Source organism: Gavialis gangeticus, unplaced genomic scaffold, assembly GCF_001723915.1.
Source record: "Gavialis gangeticus isolate Ggan-Ray unplaced genomic scaffold, GavGan_comp1, whole genome shotgun sequence".
In the NCBI taxonomy this organism is placed as follows: domain Eukaryota; kingdom Metazoa; phylum Chordata; order Crocodylia; family Gavialidae; genus Gavialis; species Gavialis gangeticus.
This window is the reverse complement of record NW_017729034.1, coordinates 82,227,113-82,247,010: the sequence shown is the minus strand read 5'-3', so window position 1 is coordinate 82,247,010 and position 19,898 is coordinate 82,227,113. Positions and strand designations below refer to the sequence as shown.

General features: G+C 42.1%; 1 protein-coding gene across 1 annotated transcript in view; it reads left to right on the top strand.

The window, feature by feature from the left end:
• Positions 1 to 19,898, top strand: part of UST (uronyl 2-sulfotransferase) — a 388,259-nt gene that overhangs the window by 290,180 nt on the left and 78,181 nt on the right. The window contains exons 7-8 of the mRNA XM_019526747.1: positions 14,239 to 14,336; positions 16,744 to 16,901. Coding sequence (XP_019382292.1) covers positions 14,239 to 14,336; positions 16,744 to 16,901 — 256 coding nt within the window. The remainder of the gene's footprint in view (positions 1 to 14,238; positions 14,337 to 16,743; positions 16,902 to 19,898) is intronic.

The following is a 19,898-nucleotide window of genomic DNA, read 5'->3' as shown; positions in this document are numbered from 1 at the left end:
CCGCAGTAGCAGTGGCTGGCGGTGCACATCACCACCTGAGATCTAGGGGCTACACATGGCACTTGGCACTGGCCCAGCCTGCTGGCATGCATCCTTAAACAAAACCAGGCTGGCTTTTGCTGCCACCCAGGGCTCCTGGCACCACAGGCAGCAGCCATGCACCATTGGGCTGGGCCAGCTCCTACTTTCATGAAGTCAGCCCAGCCCAATGGCACGTAGGGCACATGGAGAGCTCAGGCTTGTGAGTAACTCACAAAGCGTTGGAGGGCTCAAACTTATCCCCCATTCTGTTTATGGAACATAGGGAGGAGAGGGCAAGATGCTATGTTCTCCAGATAACTTATTCTGTCTCTCTTTCACATTGCTGTTGAACTCACTTCCATGAAAAGCTAAAGCAGTGATTCTCCCTGGAGTGCCTTGATATCCTTTCAGGGGTGCTGTGGAGTGTCATGCAGTGTTAGCACTGCTAGGTACATTCACAAGATAAATCCAGAGATTTCAAATAGAAATCCAAGGTGTTACAGACATTCTGATTTGTGATCTTCCCGAGTTCTTTGCTGTTATTTTTCTGTAGCCAAAAATAGAATGAAAACTCAGAGCCTTGACTCTAAAAAGGTTGAGAGCCATTGTGCTAGAGAGATGATTACTCTTCAGGATGAAATGTAAAAAAGATCTCTTTTCCTTTCCATCAACAACTACTTTAAATACAGCAGGAATCAGAAAAAAGTGGGGGGCACAAAAATTGCCTCCTGTCAATCACTTTTACAAGAAAAAAGGATAAAACTCTTTTGAGTGACTCCTTCCACTTTGGAAATTTGTGTGATGACAAACTGTTTTTAGAATTATCTACATAAGACCTGTCATTTACATTGGCCTATGTAGCTCGGTATCCTGATTCACACAATAACAAAGAGTAGGTGCTGAAGATAAACAGGGGATGCCCAGAATTTTCCACCCTCTGCTTCTCTGCCATTGCAGCTTCCAGCATTCAGAGGTTTAGGAAGTTGATTCAGGGTTTCACCAGTGTCTATCGTGTTCAGTGTCCCCTCCGTGATTTATGTCCCATAGGTGCCCTCTGCCTTTACACAGGCAGGTAAAAGGTGTATTTGGATCTAATGCATGATCCACACAATCACGCCTCCTGCTATGCTACATATGTGTAGCAGGAGGCACCATTGTGGGATCGCACATTAGATCCAATCATACCTAATTGCCAGTGCAGATGGAGACGGATCCCACGGCTGGGAACCCCCTTTGCTGAAGGGGCTCCCAGCCACAGGGGCCACATGCAGCCATGACTGAGCCCCCTTGATCTCTGGGGACTCTTGACCCCCTCTGCACCTCACACAGCAGGGACTGAGAGACTCTGCAGTTGACGGGACTCCCTGTCCCAGTTGCACACAAGACACAGCCGGGACTGAGAACTAGGGCCAAACATGGGCATAGGTGAACCGGGTGGCTGTCCAGGGCTCGGACAGAAAGGGGGCCTGAAAATGGTAATTTTTAAAAAATTATTATTATTATTATTACCTGTGGCGAAGAATGGCCCGATACTAAAAGTTCTTCTGGGGCTGCTAGGAGTCTAGGTACAGTGCTGCTGGGAACCCTGCTGTTTGTAGCCTTGTGTGCTGAGGGTTATATACATCACCAAGCCTTTGGGATCAATGCTTCTGTGATCCCCTTGGCTTGGGGGTTTCACACTGGGCATGGTACACCCATGTGGCTGGCAGCTCTGTCAGCTGACAGGTCCCAGCCACAGGGAAGACCCTGCTACATGTGCAAATTAAAGCTCGATAGCAGCTGTTTTTGAGGTCTAGCTTTATAGCTAGTTGGAGCTTTTTATCATGTGATAGCTACCTTGCACATGTAGTTGATCTTAAGTTAATTGTGCAATACCTGCAACTTGTAGGGGGTGTCATAGCTCTAGTATTTTCAGAGATGGTAAATAATAAACCCCTGTTTACTTCCCCTGCACCATTTATTATTCTATAAATCTCTATTATGTCTCCCTTCAATCATCTCTCTTCTAAGCTGAAAAGTCCTAGTCTATTTAGTCTCTCCTCCATAGTCCTGATCATCCTTGTTACCCTTTTCTGTACTTTTTCTAGATTTTTATATATATATATTTTTGAGGCAAGAGAATCATAGAATCAATGAGTCGGAAGAGACCTAGACAGATCATTGAGTCTGACCCCCTGCCATGGAGGACCAAACTGCATGTAAAATTCAAGGTGTGAACACACCAGAGATTTATAAAAGGGCATATGATACTTTTTGTTCTGCTTACAATTCTCTTTATAATTCTGAATGCCTGCTTCACTGTGTTCCAGTGCCATATAATATAACATGGGAATGAATGCTCTTCCATCCCTGTGGCAGGAGCAGTGCTAGTGAGGTCATGTATCATCTAAATGGAACCTAAAACATTGTTACATTTTGACTGCATAGGTATTAAGCTAAGTTACTGGCTTCTGACCTCTGGAATCTGATTTAGTTGTTGAAATAGGTCTGGTAGTTTTGTGGTGGTCTTTAGAGGACATGCATCTATCTCAGAAAACACCCACACAGTTTGGCACAAGTCAGTACAACTGGCAGCTCTCCTTGGAGAGGCCCCACACTGGAATAGCATTGGCTACAAGTACTTGGCCTGGGTTGCATTGGCAGTGCTGTTTAAAGAAGCTTGCACAGCATCTGCTTACCATCTGGCTCTCTTGCCAGTGCTTTTCATCCCCAATGTCCATGAGCAAAGGACCAAATTCTGCCAGAATTTGAAAATGGAATTTAACAACAACAACAACAAAATTTAAAGACAAATACATCATCTTGACTTTATACAAAAAACTAGAAGTCTTAGTTCCAAAATTAACCTTCATATACCTATATCTTGACTTTGTGGTTTTCAGTTAAGATGTCCAATACATTCTTGCTTTAAACTGGATAAAATCATTAAAACCAACTGACTTAAAAATACCTTTTTATAAGGTTAAAACTCTTTAATGTCCACAAAAACATGTGCCACTAACATATAGTAACCATCTCGCTAAATTTTCACTCCATTTATATTTGAAGACTTTGATTCCAACCTTTAGTCTAACATTGTGGTATTGATGGGCAAGGTAAGTGTTTTTACAGTTTTTAGGTGTAGGAAGCTTTGCCTTTCTTTCTTTCATTTTATATTTACACTGTTGAGCAGTCTGCTGAGCAGCCTTATTTACAGTTCTTCTCCATCGCCATGTGGTTCCTCAGAACCCTTAATTCAGGTTTTGGAAAAAGAGATGACCTACTTTTCAAATGTAGTTGTATTTAATTCGTATCACATGAGACTGTTGTCACGATGTAATGGTCAGTGCACCCCTTTTGTAAATACTGAGCAAGTATTTAAGAAAACATTTAAAAAGCAGTTAGGGGATTTTGAAGGCTCTCAGCAGAGCAAAAAAATTTTCCTTGGCTGTTCTTGATAAGTACCATACTGTACTATTGACTGAAGGACTGTGTTAAGAACAGCCTTGTAAGCAGGAGAGGTCACCATCAACTGGGCTCATTCACTGATTTTCCACATCGTTTTATTTAGTTTTCTTTACAGTTAGGTTTCTAGTTGAAAGCCATTTATTTAGTTCACCACTTCCTCTGTGGCCCTTGTGACGCACCTTCACTTCACATCTGTTGCCTTCAGTCTTCATTAGGAAACATATACTGGCTATATTATAAATAGGGGCCCTTCTGACTATGTTACCCATAGTACATGATACTAGTAGGGCACAGCATTTTTCATTTCAGTTATGAGGGAAGGAAAGGCAATTTTCATCACTTTCCTTAGATTCATGGGAAATAGGTGGAAAAATATTTATAAGACGCACAGTGATATCTTTGTTTTTTAAATATAATTCTTCATTTAAAATTGTTAGGGATATTCATAGAAAATAATCTAAACTTGTTGCATAATTTGCAATTTCTATAATTTTGTGTTTGGGTACATTGAGGATCAACAAGTACAGGTATTTTTTTTTTAACTTATTGAGAAAAATCAATAGTATTTTACCTATCTTTACTGCTGAAATTTTACACGTATGAAGAAACCAAGTTATGCATTGGAATCCAAACTCCACAGCCTCCTTGTATGTAGTGTAAGGCCTATGACTGCATATATAAAAGTGATTTTTTTTTCTGAATTTACTTGAAAAAAAGTTTGCTTGCTTTTAACTTAAAACTGAAGAACCAATTTCATTCAACAGTATTTTGTCCTTGTAGTGTTTGTATGATATAAGTTCCCCTTCCACCACCACTCCCCGCCCCGAAAAAAAAGAGAACATCACACATTTTTTAATAGTCATCAGTGAGATTTTGAATGATATACATATGCACACACTTTTTGTGTATGTGTGTGCGTGCACAAGGTATTTTTAAATAGAAAAAATTAAAATGTCTAACAGCTAATGTGTTCCTGCTTTCCAAAATTGTCGGGGGATAACTGTAGAAAATTTCAGCACCTCCAGAAAAGTTAGATTGACAGTTAAGCAGAATTATATAAAAAGGAATATTAATAAAAGATAGAAGTTATTTGTTTGCTGTAATTGTGAAATGCAGAAATGGCTCCAGTTCCAACATGATTGTAGATGGATTTTTTTTAAAAGCTCCCTGCAGGAACATTAAATCCTACATAGATTTCCAGCTGGGATGCTGCCATGCCCGGAAGAGAACGTGCTGCATACAGTAGTTTTTCTTGAGGCCCATCTCCCTCAACCCTAGCCTGCTACTCCACCATCCTTACAAATCCCTCCCTCTACCCAGTGCTTTATTATTTAGGACACCTGTTCCAAAGGCATTGCTCCTCATCCTGCTGGTTCTGAGAACTTATCTCCCTTTGCCACCATTTCACCCCACAGCAAAGAGAGTATCTGGTCTGCTTATTTAGGTATTAAAACAGTCCTTAGGATGGCATTCTTCTTTTAAGAACTTCCTCTTCTGTTACAAAATTTAGTAGAAGGCAGAGCACAGTGGCATCTTAGAGACTGACTGACTGGGGGAGGCATAAGCTGTCATAAACAACAGCCTAGTTCAACAGTGCTCCACATTTCAGCCCTGCAGGCCAGATAAGTGGTACAGGACTTTCAGATTCCAGAAAGTATGAAAGTGCTGTATGGCAGTGCACTACTACACAAAAAGTCAAACATTTTGTCTCCAAGTGAAAGTGAAGCTTTCCAGTACTGGAAATGACTCCAGATTTAACAGCTTAATATCCAGAATAATTAGACCTAAAATATTGTATTCAGATCAGTACTAACTAGCCAGATTAAAATGACTGATGTACTAAGCAATAACTAGTTTGAGGAACAGAGTCTAAACACTCAGGGTTTTGTTTGGTTAGGGGTTTTTTTTGGTTTACTGTGCGAAGGAGTATTCTGTGGTCCAGAGGGCATGGTAAAATTATTTATAGTAAATATTTATAAGCTACCATTGTAGGTGAAATTTTTTAAAATCTTGTTAGGGAACCAAGGAAAATGGTATTGCCGTGTTTTGTCTTCTACTTTTTTTCTCATGAAGGGGCCTCTGGAAATACTTCAGTAATTTGCATTTTTAATTAACTAATACTTGCATGACAATGTAAACATGTGTAAACTCATATAATTGGTTAAGCATTATAGTGAAGGGAAGCACTTTCCAAAATTTCTTATTAAGGCACTTGTTTTTGTATAAAATAAATTAAATTACCAGCACAAACAAGCCAACTGTGATTCCTTCATTTTTCTTGCATTCTGTATTGTATTGTCTTTCATCTCCCCAGGTCTCTGCAAAGGCTGGAATAAGGCTTGTATCTATGAGGAAATCCTGAAACATTTTTTTTTTTTTTTAAAGAAAGCACTGTGTGTTCTGAAAAACCATTGGATTAATTGCTTTCACGTCAACCATTGTTCCCATTGTAGTATTACTGAACTACAAAAAAGTACCTACAGATATGTTTTTATAATACTGGAATTATTGCCTTCCTACTGAATGGCCTGTTCTTAGGGCACCTGTCACATGTTCATTTAATGGTATGATGGGATCTGATTGCCAACTCTAAACATCAAGCCTCCTGCCATGGCAAGACATGCAATTTTGGGATCAGGCATCAGATCCCAATGGCTCCATAACTACTTGCCAGTGCAGGGCAAGATTGGGATCACAATTCTGGGCTTCTCTTGCACTAGTAAGGTGAAAGCTGAGTGTTTGCAGCCTAGTGTGAACTGGAGTGGTCTTGGAGCCAGGACAGATGATCAGCTGATTGTTGGTCCCAGCCCCAGGACTGCACTGGTGCCCTGAACTGGATCCAGTATGGTCCTTAGGGCTAGCACCAAATGTTGGTCCTGCCCCTGAGACCACACAGGAGCATGCAACTGGCTCCAGTTTGTTGCAGTCCTGCCACATTTAAGACATGATGGAAACCAGACACAAAAATAATACATATTGGTTGCTTAATATTTATGTGGCTGGCTTCTTGTTTAGTTGCACCATTATTTCCTGGAACATGTGGCAGTGTTACTATTTATGGCACGATTAACAGGTTAATCACATCTTAAGTGTAATGCCTGCCAGGAATTTAGGTATCTGCTGTCTCTAAACCTTCTGTAATATAGAGAAGGGAAGAAGTTAGGCCTGTATTAAATGTGCTTTTAGATCTTTCATTTTAAGGGCAGCATCATTCTTTTTTAGTTAAACCTGTCAGTGTTGCATGAGTGTGTTACATTTTTATTAAGGACATATATTGACAAAGAGCAAATATCCTTAAAGATGACACTTCTGGGAGAAAATGAGAAAGAAACTAAATCAAAACAGCCTGGTTGGAAAAAGCCTGTTGGAACCTATGAGAGTTATAAACAAGCTCATTTCAATTCCAGATTTAAGGATATGCTTTTAATTTGGATAAAATAATCTTTTTGGTTTTTTGGGGTTTTTTTATAGCACACTTTCATTAAATTTCAGTGAGGATCAGCCTAGAGATACTATCAGATCAGCAGATTGGACAGCAGTTCACTTTAAAATACCATATTACATAAACAGCAATGAGGAATATTAGTGAAATATGTTGAAAATAGGGTGTAGCTATGATAAAGAGGAAGTGTGATAGGAAAAATGTCATTAGTGTAATATCTGAGTGGACCAAAAAAAGAAAAAAACCCTTTTTCCCACAATTAAGTAGTCTTGTGGCACAGGTGACAACAATGCTGCTCTTCTGTTCCATAAACTTCATTTATTTCAAATTATTTGTACTGTATAGATAGCTAAGTAACTTTGGCACAAAGCTAGTTCCCTTAGAACAGAGGTGGGTAAAATACAGCCTGCAGGCTATATCTGATCCACCAGTTGATCCTATCCGGCCTGCCAGCTGCCACCAGCAGCCTGAGTAGGGCAGGCTACACTCTGCAATGTTCTGCTCTGCTGCAGAGCAGAGGGGGCTGGGCTGAGCTGCACAGCATACACACTCCTCTGCGCCCCCTCTACATCCATTCCCTCCATTCCCCCATCCAGCTTTCTGTTGGCGTTGTGGCTGTGTGGTCCTGGCACCACAACTGCCAGCAGCAAGGCCCACACAGGAGAGGATGCAATGCAGCGCACTAAGCAGCCATCCCACCTGCCGCAATGAGATGCTGCTGTCACAGCACCACCAGATGAGTCTGCGTTGGCTGTGAGGAGGGCTTGGCCCAGGACAGCTGGCCCCAACTTTCCCAGTGTGGCCATGAGGAGGGCTTGGCTACAGCTGGCCCCAACTTTCCCAGTGTGGGACAGCTACTCAGCACACTGCATTATGCCCTGTCCCTTGTGTGCTTGACTGCCAGTGTCTGCAGTGCTATGACTGCACAGCACCAACAGGAAGCCAGGCAGGGGTGGAGAAGTCTGCACGCTTCCCAGCCTGGCCCCAGCTATGGCAGAACAGAGCGGTGTGGAGTGCAGCCCTCCCAACTCAGGCTCCCAGCAGCAGCTGGGAGGCCAAATAGGATCAGTTGGCATCTCCCCACCCACCTCCCTGGCCCTCAGTAGCTCACCAAAACTCATTAAGTGGCTCTCCAGCCCAAATAATTGCCCACTCCTGCCTTAGAAGTTACCATTTCAATGGGCGATGAGAAAAGATAATGATAGGACAGACCCCCCAACCCAGTGGAATTTGAAAACCAGATGAATTAGAGGTCTGTCTACAAAGACAGATCATTCTTTGCTAAGTGTAGTACTCAGCGACCAAAGAAAAACTAAAAGCACTTCTAAATTAGGAAGAGATTATTATGAATGCATGCAATCGAGCTGCTTCCTTTTTATTTCACTATCTGCAGTGTTCAAATAAAGTTGTTGGGGTTTTCGTTTAGTTTTAAAATCTCTCAAACACCTACAAGTGTTAAGTGCTGGCCCGTTTTTCCCCTTGTGCTTTCCACAGAAAAATAAATTTCTATAGGTGTTATAATATAAAGGATCAGTTTGCTGTTACGAAAGCACATTTGAACAAAAAATAATGCAAAAATTGACCAAGATGATTTTTTTCATCTTGGCATCTTGTGCTGACAAATCCTGTTTTACAGCAGATTGCTATAAAGTAGATCAGCTACCAAAATACCAAGATAGAGCTCAATTTAGGAATATTTATATTTTAAAATAAGTAGGGATGCACGACAGAGAATTTTTGGGCCAATACCAATGGCCAATGTTTAACGACCCATATCGGCCAATAATGATCTGATTGCCAATATGCAGCCCAGCAGCATTAAGAGCAGCATCTGGCTGAAGCTGCCCCCCAGCACCCCACGCCACCTGGACAAGCTTCTTGCAGCTCCATCCCATGCCCCACCTTGCCCCAGCTGTGCAGCGCCTGCCCCTGCCCGTTCCCCAGCGGCAGCCCCATGCCCTCCCTCACTGCCAGGGACCTCAATCTGCCCCCCTCACCTCCCTTCCCTTCCTCTTCTTTTTCCCCTGCAACAGACTTACCAGCCAGATGCTGCTCTCCAAGCTGCAGGGCTGGCCATGTGCATCCTGCGGCTGTGTATGCACACAGCATTTATTGGTGACAGTATCTGCCACATCAGCCAAAAAATGCCAATCACCAATAATGTCAATTTTCCTATATGATATGGACCAATGTGTCTCTAAAAATAAGCGTATATTATATATGATAACCAGAACATTCATAAATCTGCTTCACACCAGACTGCAGAAAGGACCAAGCCTAACTATTTTTCTCTTGATAAACAGTAATTTCATAGATTAGGCTTGTGAATCTGCTTAATTAATGTTAAATTAAATATTTTACTGAATGGGTTGTTTCAGATAATTTATTTTATAATTTATTATGTTGGAGGGCATATCTAATTAGCTCTTCTGAGAGAAGTAGGGTAAATTAGCCTGGATAGAGCTCTGGGCAACAGTTATGCGGTTTTTGGTGGCTCAAGCTAATTTGTTCAGATGCTATGTTTTACATAATACGGTGCAGGCATGCCCCAAAATTTTACTGGCTAGCAGGTGCTCTAAATTTATTAGATCCCTCCAGCTACACTAACATATATCATATGTCAGTAAGTAACATTGGTTTAAATGTAAATGGTATATGAGGTCTGAATCATAGCATCGTTATTCCATGGTAAATGTTAGTCCACCTGAGGTATGTGAAAAATTGTAGGTTAGTGTTAAAATATGTTTTCCCTTTGTCTTAATATTTTGTTGCAACAGAAGAAAAATACTGAGTTTTCTTCCTGATCCTCTTTATTTTCTCCTTACCAAAACCAATTCTGAGGACTTCTGTTCCAGCTATTAGGTGATAAGCGCATTTAGGCATGTAAGGACAATACTAGTCCGTCCTGCTCATGTCCTGAAATTCCATGAATGCATCTACTTTTATAATAACCATCTTCTTAACCTTAATACTGTGCCACAAAAAAGCATTAAGCAGGAGGATGACCTACTCACCTTTTGCATGTGTCTCTTACAAGGACTCAAACTCTCACTTTAGCAGCCATTTATGCATAAGTCCATTTATGTGCCTAATCATTGGACTAGAGTCTGGCTTTTCCATTCCTGTTTTAAATTGGTGTAGACCAGTTGATTTTACTAGATTTCTCTAGTTTACAAAAGTGGAGGATCTAATAATGGATTCCACTGATACTAAGAAATTTCTTTTTTCAGAAAAGGTGCATATAAAATACTTAATGGTTAAATGTGCAGAAATGTACATGTGATAGTGTGCTGCTTTTATTGCACACGTGCTTTCCCTGCCTTTAATAGTTAAATGTTTTCAAGAAAAGGGAGAAGAGGTTTCCATTACTTTTCTTGTCAAATTCAGTGTTGTTTCATTATTTATAAGGTTGTGTTGTGTTCTGGCTCCCTGTTTGTTTTTCTCACTATATACCATATTTATTGGAACCCAAGATGGACCTTTCCCCCCCCCCCAATAATTAGACTCTGTACGTGGAAAATGAATAGATTTATTATAATTTACCATGCATAGAATCTAATTATTGGAGGGTTGTCTTATTAGAATTAGGTTGACCCTAATTCATTCCCACCCACACTGCTGCAGAGGGGGGTAGGCAGTGGAGGAGCAGGTGATGTGGGGAGGTCAAACAGCTTGCCCCCTACTTGTGCCTACCCTCCTGCCCTTCTCCCTTGGCCTCTGCTCATCCTCCTGCATCCTCCTTTCCCCACCCCCCAGCCTCTTCTCTCCTTCCCCTCCTGCACAGCCTCTGTTCCCCATTTTATGCCTGGGGCATGAAGCACAACCCCAGCCTAGCTTAACCCCCTTAGCAGTCATGTGGACTGCATGCCACTGCTATGGGGCTGGGCTGGAGCCAAGCTCAGGGCCTCTGGCTGCAGCATAGATGGAGTCTGCTTGTGCAGACCAAGGGGAAAGGGGAAAGAAAGGGGCAGGCAGGAGAACAGAAACTGTGGGGGTAAAGATGGAAGGAAGAGACTAGAGGCAGGAGATGCTGGGATGCAGAGGCAGTTGGAGGGGCATAGAGAGCAGCTACAGCTACAGCCATGACTCCAGAGAGGGGCTGGACCCTGAGCCACAGCAGCTACCTGTCTGCCCCCCCCTCCCTCCCCCTGCCCCTGTCAGCCCTTCTACTTGATTCTAAGATGAGGGACTCCCCCCCATTAAATGGGGGGGGGCTTGTCTTGGAATTGAGTAAATACAGTATTAATGTTTGCAAAGAAATAGCAGAGCTGCAAATAGTCCTCTAGTTACAGAATAGAGGCAATTATAGTACAGGTTCCATTGATTGTCCTGCTAATTCCCTGAATCCTATTTGGGAAAGATCACTGTTCTATGCTAATGTGCCAACCCTGAAGCCCCAGAAGGTGACAAAAGAAACAAATAGGAGTTCTTTATAGAAAATCATAGGGGTTAGGGTCACAAGCCAAAAGGCCAAAAAGAGGGAACAGGTAAAAGATAAAGAAATGTCAGCATTGTGGTAATATATACTCAGCACCTTAATTTCCTTCCCACGCCTCTGGAAGTGTCCCTCAAATATGTCTTTAGTCCCAGAGCACTCAAACAGCAACCTACAGCTGCTCCCAAATTTGAGTCTGGCTCCTTCCATCCACAGTCCTCACTGACTGAGCCAGTGGGATCTCTTGTGTAGGGCTTACCAAGTTACATGTGCATCTGTTCTCTTTTCCTTAATCCAGCGTCAAGCTTCCTCTTCCTTTTTCCCTGCTCCTTAGCAGTCATCACAGCTCTGGAGACTTCCCCCTGGTTCCGCCTGCTGTTACACAAATTACACTCACATTACACTAGTTTATTTCTTGTTTCGTATGTGTAGGTTGACTTGTAGCTGTTTTGCACTCGTTGAGTGTCTGTTCTTTCTGAGTGATACTATGAGCGTACATGAGGGTTTTTTTGCTCTTGTGTTATTTTGCTTTTAACTAGATCAGTGATTCTCAACCAGAATGCTACAGCACCCAGAGGTGCCTATATATCCAGTCAAGGGTGGCACAGGATGCCATACAGTATTAGCACTGCAATATTAGGTTTACAAACATGATTCACAAGATAAAACTGTAGGCTGGATCCAGATGTCCAGGCACATGCAATTTATATTTATATGCAGGCACATGCTGCAGACCTCTTTGAAGTACTACAAACTGCACACCCAGCATGTCACAACATCCCCTGTGCTTCAAATTTGCAGTGCGGGGGCAAAATTTGCTACCAGGAAATCCCTGTAGCAAAATAAAAATGCCATGAAAAAAAGTGGCACAGTACACACCACAGGAGCATGCACCTGACATGGAAGCTTGGTCCTCCAGGGAGACTCTCTGGCTGTCTCCCCTCTTTTAGTTCCTCCCCAGCTTCTCCAGCACACCAGGAGCTGGGAGAAGCAGGGAAAGGGCAGTTTATCTGAAGCGGGACCTTTTGCCCTGCACCAAAGCACATGTGCAGGGGTGTGTGCAACAGCAAAAAGTAGCAGCACATTTGTGCCACTAATATTTTTGCCACTGCAAATGCACACCCTCTCCATGTGGGGCACACCCTTAGATTATAAATAGAAATCTATAGTTGTGGTCTTTCTGAGTTCTTTGGAACAGAAAAACTTCTGTATTATTTTTTGTAGTAAAAAAAAAAAAAGTGAAAACTAAGAGCTGACATTTTCCAAAGGGTGCCTCAAGTCTAAAAAGGTTGAGAACCACTGCCCTAGATCATAGAAACAGAAATAGGAGTAAACTACATAAACACACTTAGCTGTCTGCATACATTGTAACTTGCTGAACATGAAAAATGCTGGATTCATAGGATTTAAGCATTTATAATATGTTTAAAATGCAGGTTTTGCTATAATGTGTTTCTTAGAAAAAGAAAAAGTAAGAAAATTAATTTACATAACCAGCATTTTATTTAGTTGAGAAGGATGAGCATGGCATGTGTCATGGAACTCAACTCTAATAATTAAATGAGAGCAATGGGCAGGGACAGTACACAATTTTTTTCATATGAGCTTCTTCACTATGCCCTCAACAGGTCTGCTATTAGAAACCACTTCAAGGTGCAGGTGTGTGGTACATTCCTAGCAACCTGTCAGGTTTATGGCTATTCTAATGGGATTGTGTTGCAGCAGTGCCAATTTAGTGGAAAGTTTACTGGAGCACTGTGTAAGAACAATACCTTTCCCCTGAACTGGGACTGCATTAAGTCATATCACATATTAACTACATACATCATCCAGTGATTACTACTTAACTTGCTGCAGAAGAATCAGTCCTTTCAAGCACCATTTTTGAGGGTCTTTGTCATTAGTAACTGTGTTTGTACTTTATTCAAATGTCTCCTCCATTCACGTGGTCTACAATTAAATGGAATGTGGATTTGTCCCACCACAAAATGTTGCCATGGAAATGTATCTGATTTGAAAACTCATAAAATTGTACAAATTCACTGATCAACAGAGAATTTTAGGAAATCTTTAAAGCATGTTGTCTGGGGGTAACTCTGTAAGGCCGGGGCACCCGCCTCCCAGATGTCTTGCTTGTATGCGCTGTTTGGGAAGATGCTAGTAAGTATCACTGTCTTCTATCTCAGATGGTCTACTCTTGCCTGCCACATCTTGATGGAACCTTTAGTCTTGCTGGGAGTTGGAGTTAGTGAGACAATCACCCTGAGCCCTTCCCAGGGCTTCAGTGCAGGGCTCCTCCTCCTCTTATACCCCACTTCACCACACCACATCAAGTGGTAAATAACGTTGGCCTCGATCTTTCAGAGTACCGTTGTCCCGTCAACAGCTCTTCACTAGCTGGGGAAATGTCTGATGGTATATCCCAGAAAGATAATCAGTTTGGCTCAGGTGCCAACCAGATCCATAATTCATATTGCAGTCATTCAGGATCAATGCATATGAAGTCCATTCTGTAAAGAATCCATTAACTAATAACATGCATCCAATTTACCCAATTCATAGGGGAATCCCTTCAAACCCGATCCGATATATATAGGCCAGCAGGTAATCAATCCCAATGACATTCCTCAGCTTCAGATCAGTTATTCAGAAAACTTCCTGCCCTTCTGACATTGATCCATTTGTATTGTTGAAGTAATTGAGTAAAGTATGTACCCATATTATAGCAATTTTATAAGAATGTGATGGGGAACTTTATCAGAAGTCATACTAAAATATAAGTATACTATGTCCACTGCATGAGTAATGTCTGAAAGCAAGAGAAAGTTTTTATGGAGGTTATAAGAAATAATACTTAAACTTAGTTCTTTTCTGTTTTTTCTTTCCTCCTCAGGACATTAATGTATGTATTCTTGAAAATTATCCTGAGTGTTCCAATCCCAGGTTATTTTACATCATACCATATTTCTGTGGACAGCATCCAAGATGCAGGTAAATATATGAATCTCAGACCTGATGTAATAAAAGAAATAGGCATAAAAAACAGGTACCAATAGTTATATCAGACATGCAATTGATTTTTTGCTATCCTAAATTCAAAAGAAAACCTGTCTTGTGGCAGTTGGTGAAAACTGCATGCATATGTTACAAAATACGGGAAGTAATGTAAATTTGCTTTTCATTGACTCCATGCTTATAATTCACCAAATCTATATAGATTAGTATGGATATAGTAAAAAAATCACAGTGACAGTGTGTGTAAGACACAGTTTTAATTATGTGTTAATCAGTTTCATTGTAAATGTTTCCCCAAATTCTGAGTTCCATTTCTGTAATTAGATTCAGCTCTGCTCAGAAGTTCTGAAGGAGTTAAATGCTTTCATGACTCTGTTTTCAATAGAGAACTCCTAGTTTGTTTTGGCCCTGATATAGTAAACATTTGTGGTCCTATATTTAACTTCATGCACACAAGCAGTCTCACGGAGATGTATAAGTTACCATAATCGGGAGGGGGAGCTACAAGAAGTAGGGACAGAGAGGTTGGTCATTACAATGCCATGGACCAGATCCTGTTCCACTTATTAGGCAACTACATGTGTTCTGTTTCACCCTGCTCAAGTCCCTGAAAAAGCATTACCATGCCTGCGTTTGTTACATGGCACCATCGTAGTCTTAAGACTAAGTCACAAAGAGCAGTAAGTAGGAAGAGGATCCTTCTGCCTTCCCTGTTAACAGTTTTTTAGGGACTAAAATAGTGTGGAACAGGATCTGCTTAGGTGCTCAGGTGCATATAGATTCCTAATAGGTAGAATTCTGCCCTGCTTCTCTGCTGGAGACAGAGCTATGTAAAGGGAGTGGAGTGCCACGGGACAAATGATGTGTCCCAAATTGACTGTCCACCTTTTATAGGGCTGCAAAAGATGGCTATATAGAAGGAGAGTCCTTGCTGCAGGAAAGGCTTTTGTTTAGCAATATGCATAAGTGAAGTTGATGTAGTCAAGCCATTTTACCTGGATCTCCAGATAAATTGGTAAGCAAAAATTGTTGGGACCAACAAGTATTTATGGTAGGTGACATTAAAACCATGATGTCTATCACACTGTGGTCCCTGCACTAGTGAAATGTGGTGCTGTTTCTAATGGCACCCCACATACAAACCAGAAGGAAAGTCCTGGGGATTGGGATTGGTTACAGATATGAACTAAGAAAATACCCAAGAAAGAATAGATGAGTATGGGTTTGTGAAGGAAAGGATTGTGTGACCTTGTGTGTAAAACAACACATTTGATTCTGTACATCATAAGAAGTGCTTTCTTGCCAAGGTTGTAAACTTAGGTGGGAGACTATAAACATGATGAACCTAAAGTACCAGATATAGAATTGGGTCCACTGCTGAGACTGTAGGACTCCCACCATTTTGCTTAGAAATGGTGTACTCATTCCTCAGCCTGCCTGTAAAATTCAGCTCAGTCCTTTTTCTGTCCCCCTTCAAGAATGACAGAGCATACCAAAGAGTGTACCTCAGTCTGCAAAGACATTACATTCTTTTCCTATAGGCACAAGGTCCATTAGATATGTTTCAGTTCTGGGGTGACCTCTTTGTTCCTTTACCCATCCTGAACACCAACAGTAAGTTGCAAAGATAAAGGACTCCTGCAGATTGCTAACTGTGAATGTTCAAGTCCTACTTCTGCTTCACCTAACTCTGCCTCCCTAATTCTGCAAGAAAGGCAAAAAAACACCTCATTAGGTTCTAAACAACCCTTAAAATTGGACTGATAATCAGCATCCTAAAAAACATCTCCTATAGTACAGGTGCAGGGAGAAAGCAAAGGATAGCAAGAGGGAGCAAGGGAAAACCCAGAGAGATGTGAGAAAGAAGGGCCAATGACTTCTATGCCCCTTGCTGGCCAAAGAGAGGTGGAGACCACTCCACGAGGAAAGGTCTTCCTTGTGTTCTACAATCTGCCTTTAGGGCCATTCACAGACCAAGTCCTGTCAAGTCTTCCATCCACAGAGATGTATGGGTGGCCTTTTCAGAGCATAAATACACTGTTTTATGGGTGAGTGGTTTTGAGCTTCTTAAAGGAAGTTGTCAAGAGAATTGAGCACTGCTGCACAGTCCCCAACTTAATTTTAAAGGAATTATATTTTAACAAGGAAAACTGTATCTAGATGATTTGTGAATATGTTTTATGAACCACATAGACCTTTACTCTTTCTGTTTTCAATCAAAATGGTTTGTAAAATTATTCTGATCCAATAGAGTATCACAAAGCCTGGCTGCACATCTACAGAAATCCTGCCTGAGGACGGAGTATTTTTTTCTTATGTGAATTTCCAAAGTAAATGCACTATTTAAAGACCTTTTATTTTTCTCCCCTTAATATCCACAAAGGGAGCCTGGTGAATGGGCCCTTGAAAGAGCAAAATTGAACGTGAATGAAAATTTCCTGCTTGTGGGGATTCTGGAAGAGTTGGAGGATGTGCTGCTTTTACTGGAAAGATTCTTACCTCACTATTTCAAGGATGTGCTCAGCATTTACAAAAACCCAGGTAAGTTTTTCATAACAAAGCCTTTCCTTGTCATTACAGTTTCAAGATGCCTGTGGCTCCTTAAAGATGAGATGTTGTATCTTACTCAATAAAGCAATAACAAAATAGCTCAATAAAAAGACAATAAAAGGGGTAGAAGAATTAGAATATGGCACTGTATTCTTGTGAGAACAGCTTCTGTCATTGGGCCAAATGCTCCCCTCTGCATTACAAAATGGTAAAAAGGGTGGGGGAAATGGGCACACCTTTACAGATACATTTCCAAACATGGGGGTGGCTCACTGTTAATGTGATGAACACTCGTTAGAACACTGGAGTGGGGGCTCCAACACAAGGAAGCAAGTCAGGGAGCCAGGATACCTTCCTAGCCAGCAGGGAAATTACCCGGTGGGAATCTATAAACTGCTCCATTGCTCCTTACATCATAAGTTGTCCCTTCTCCAGCTTTCCTTGGTTAAAGAAGTAATGAACAGTAATGCTGAGAGAGAAGAAGCTTTGGGGAAGGAGTGGGGACTAGGAAAGTGGCAAACAACCCAGAAGATCTTGCTTATTTTTAAGGACCTCCCTGTGATAAGCCAAATGAGAGCAGATATCCCCAGCTATTCTTGATCTTTACACGGTTCTACAGCAGTATTATAAACCCCTGACTCATGAGTAAAAGTGTGATCCACCTCTGAAGTTGATGCATAGGGAGATTCTGGGATATAATTTCATCTCCTTTAGGTTTTTCTGTGTAGAATTTCACCTATCTTGCCTACACTGGAATTGGAGAATGGTGGTGTTTATTAGGAAGAGCTTTGGGGAACTAATCTCTTTTAACAGTGTTATTCATTAATTTTATTCTTCCAACCTTATTTCTTAAGGCTGAAAATAGAAAAGGAGCAGTTTCCTTGTTAAAAGCCCTCCCCCTTTCATAGATTTCATAGACATTAGGGCTGGAAGGGACCCCGGAAGATCATCCAATTTGCTTTTGAAGGTGTTCAAGGTAGGTGCTTGAACCACCTCCGATGCCAGGCTGTTCCAGACCTTGGGGGCTGGGACAGTAAAGAAATTCTTCCTTATGTCCAGCCTGAAACGGTCTCGCAGTAGTTTATGACTGTTGGACCTCGTCATCCCTTGGGGCGTTCTGGTGAACAAATCCCCCAGATACTGGTGGTTACCCCTGATAAACTTATAGGTGGCTATCAGATCATCCCTGAGCAGTACTCCAGCTGTGGCCTCACCTTTCTCTCATTTCGTTACTCATGAATACATGAGTGTTTTATTTCCAGTGGTACTTATTCTTAATTTATAAGTAAATTTTACACTCATGAATATGAAGAGCTAATAAAACCAACTAGAGCTAAGAATAATTGCAGTTGTAAGAAATCTTCCACATCTATCCTCAGTGACCAGTACTCCTGATCCACAACATCCTCTGCTGTTCCTTTCCCAGACCTGGTAAACAACAGAGGTATTATTATCATGCAAGATTGCACAGTAGCTCAGTGAAGGGACCAGAAGTCCATAACTGGCTGTGATAAGACTCCAGCTGTGACTAGAGCAAGGATTTTAAATTAGACCTGCACACTTGACTGATAAGAACACTAACCCGGTTTGCCACTGTGGATGCTCCACCTTGCCAGCTTACTGCATAGTGAAGATTAAAAAGAAATTTTAGGAAAACTTTGTCAACTGAATAGCACCCTCGTGAGTCCCTCATAGGTGAGAATGACAGTGTTATAGTTCAGTTTGAGTCAAACACAGTAGCTGTACTGGCCTATACATGATAAGCCTTTTTTGTCTCCAGTTTTGCAGCACCACACAATCTGCTGGTCCCCTGCAGCTGATACAGTCTTCGCTTTGCTCACTTCTCCTACCTAATGGTGTGCTGTTGGTGTGTAATAAGGTCTATGCCTTTCTCATCTAGATAGTCGATGCTACTTATTTATGATTAAAAGCTCACAGGAGTTGGCCAGTTAGCCTTGAAATGCATTCACATTTCTTCTTCTTTACTCCAGTTCACTGTAGCAGAGCTGCTTGGTTGTTCACCCATCATCCGTCCAAGCTATGCATCCAGCCCATCACAGCTGGGCTTCATTATTAATGTCTGGCTTGTCTCCATTGCTCAGTGTATATTAGCTTGAACTGAATACGAGTGTAACAGGGGACCCAAACCCTGTTAGCTGGGGAATAAGAGAAAGGGAGAAGAGTGAACTGTAGGAGGGGGCGGAGAGGCTCCTGCTTCTTTGAGAAAATGCAGCAGACTCAGCTGGATGTGGCTGCAGAAAGGCAGGCTGGCCCTTGAATGACAGGGAAAGCTCTGCCCAGAGCTCAGGGCATCACATGACCAAAATGGGGTGTGGCTTCAAGCCACACAAGCCTAGGGCAGGGGTAGGCAACCTCAGGCACATGTGCCAGAGCATGGCATGCAAAGGCATTTTGCTTGGCACATGTGCCTTGGGGCAGATGGCAGGAAGGGGCCAGGGATGCACTGCCACAACAAAGATCAGGTCCCTCATGACTTCCTCACTGTCCACCCTGGCATGCTAACTCACAAGTTAAGGTTGTAGGTGTTTTTGGCACTGACCAAAAATGTTGCCAACCTCTGATCTAAGGTATGATCCAGAGCAGTCAGTCTGGCTCTGGGAGCTGCTGGGGGAAGGAGACTGCCATAGACATTCCCCTGCACCAGAGAGCACATGTGACCCTTGAGAAGACTGCAGTCTTAGCTAGAGCTGCACTGATACGTCGGTCCGATATTGGATTGGTACCGATATAAAAAAGATTGTGTATATCAGATATCAGCCCAATGGAGCCAATCATTTGGCCAATAAATGCCTGTTCTGTGTGCAGTCACAGCTCAGCATGGAGAAGAGCTGGGAGTATGGAAAGCTGCCTTCAGCCGGTAAGTTGGAAGGGGAGCATGGAGGGAACGGGTGTGGGGGGGCAGATCAAGGCTCTCCATGCTGAGGGAGGGAGCAGGGAAAGGTGCTGCCCAGCCAGGGGGGGGGGGGG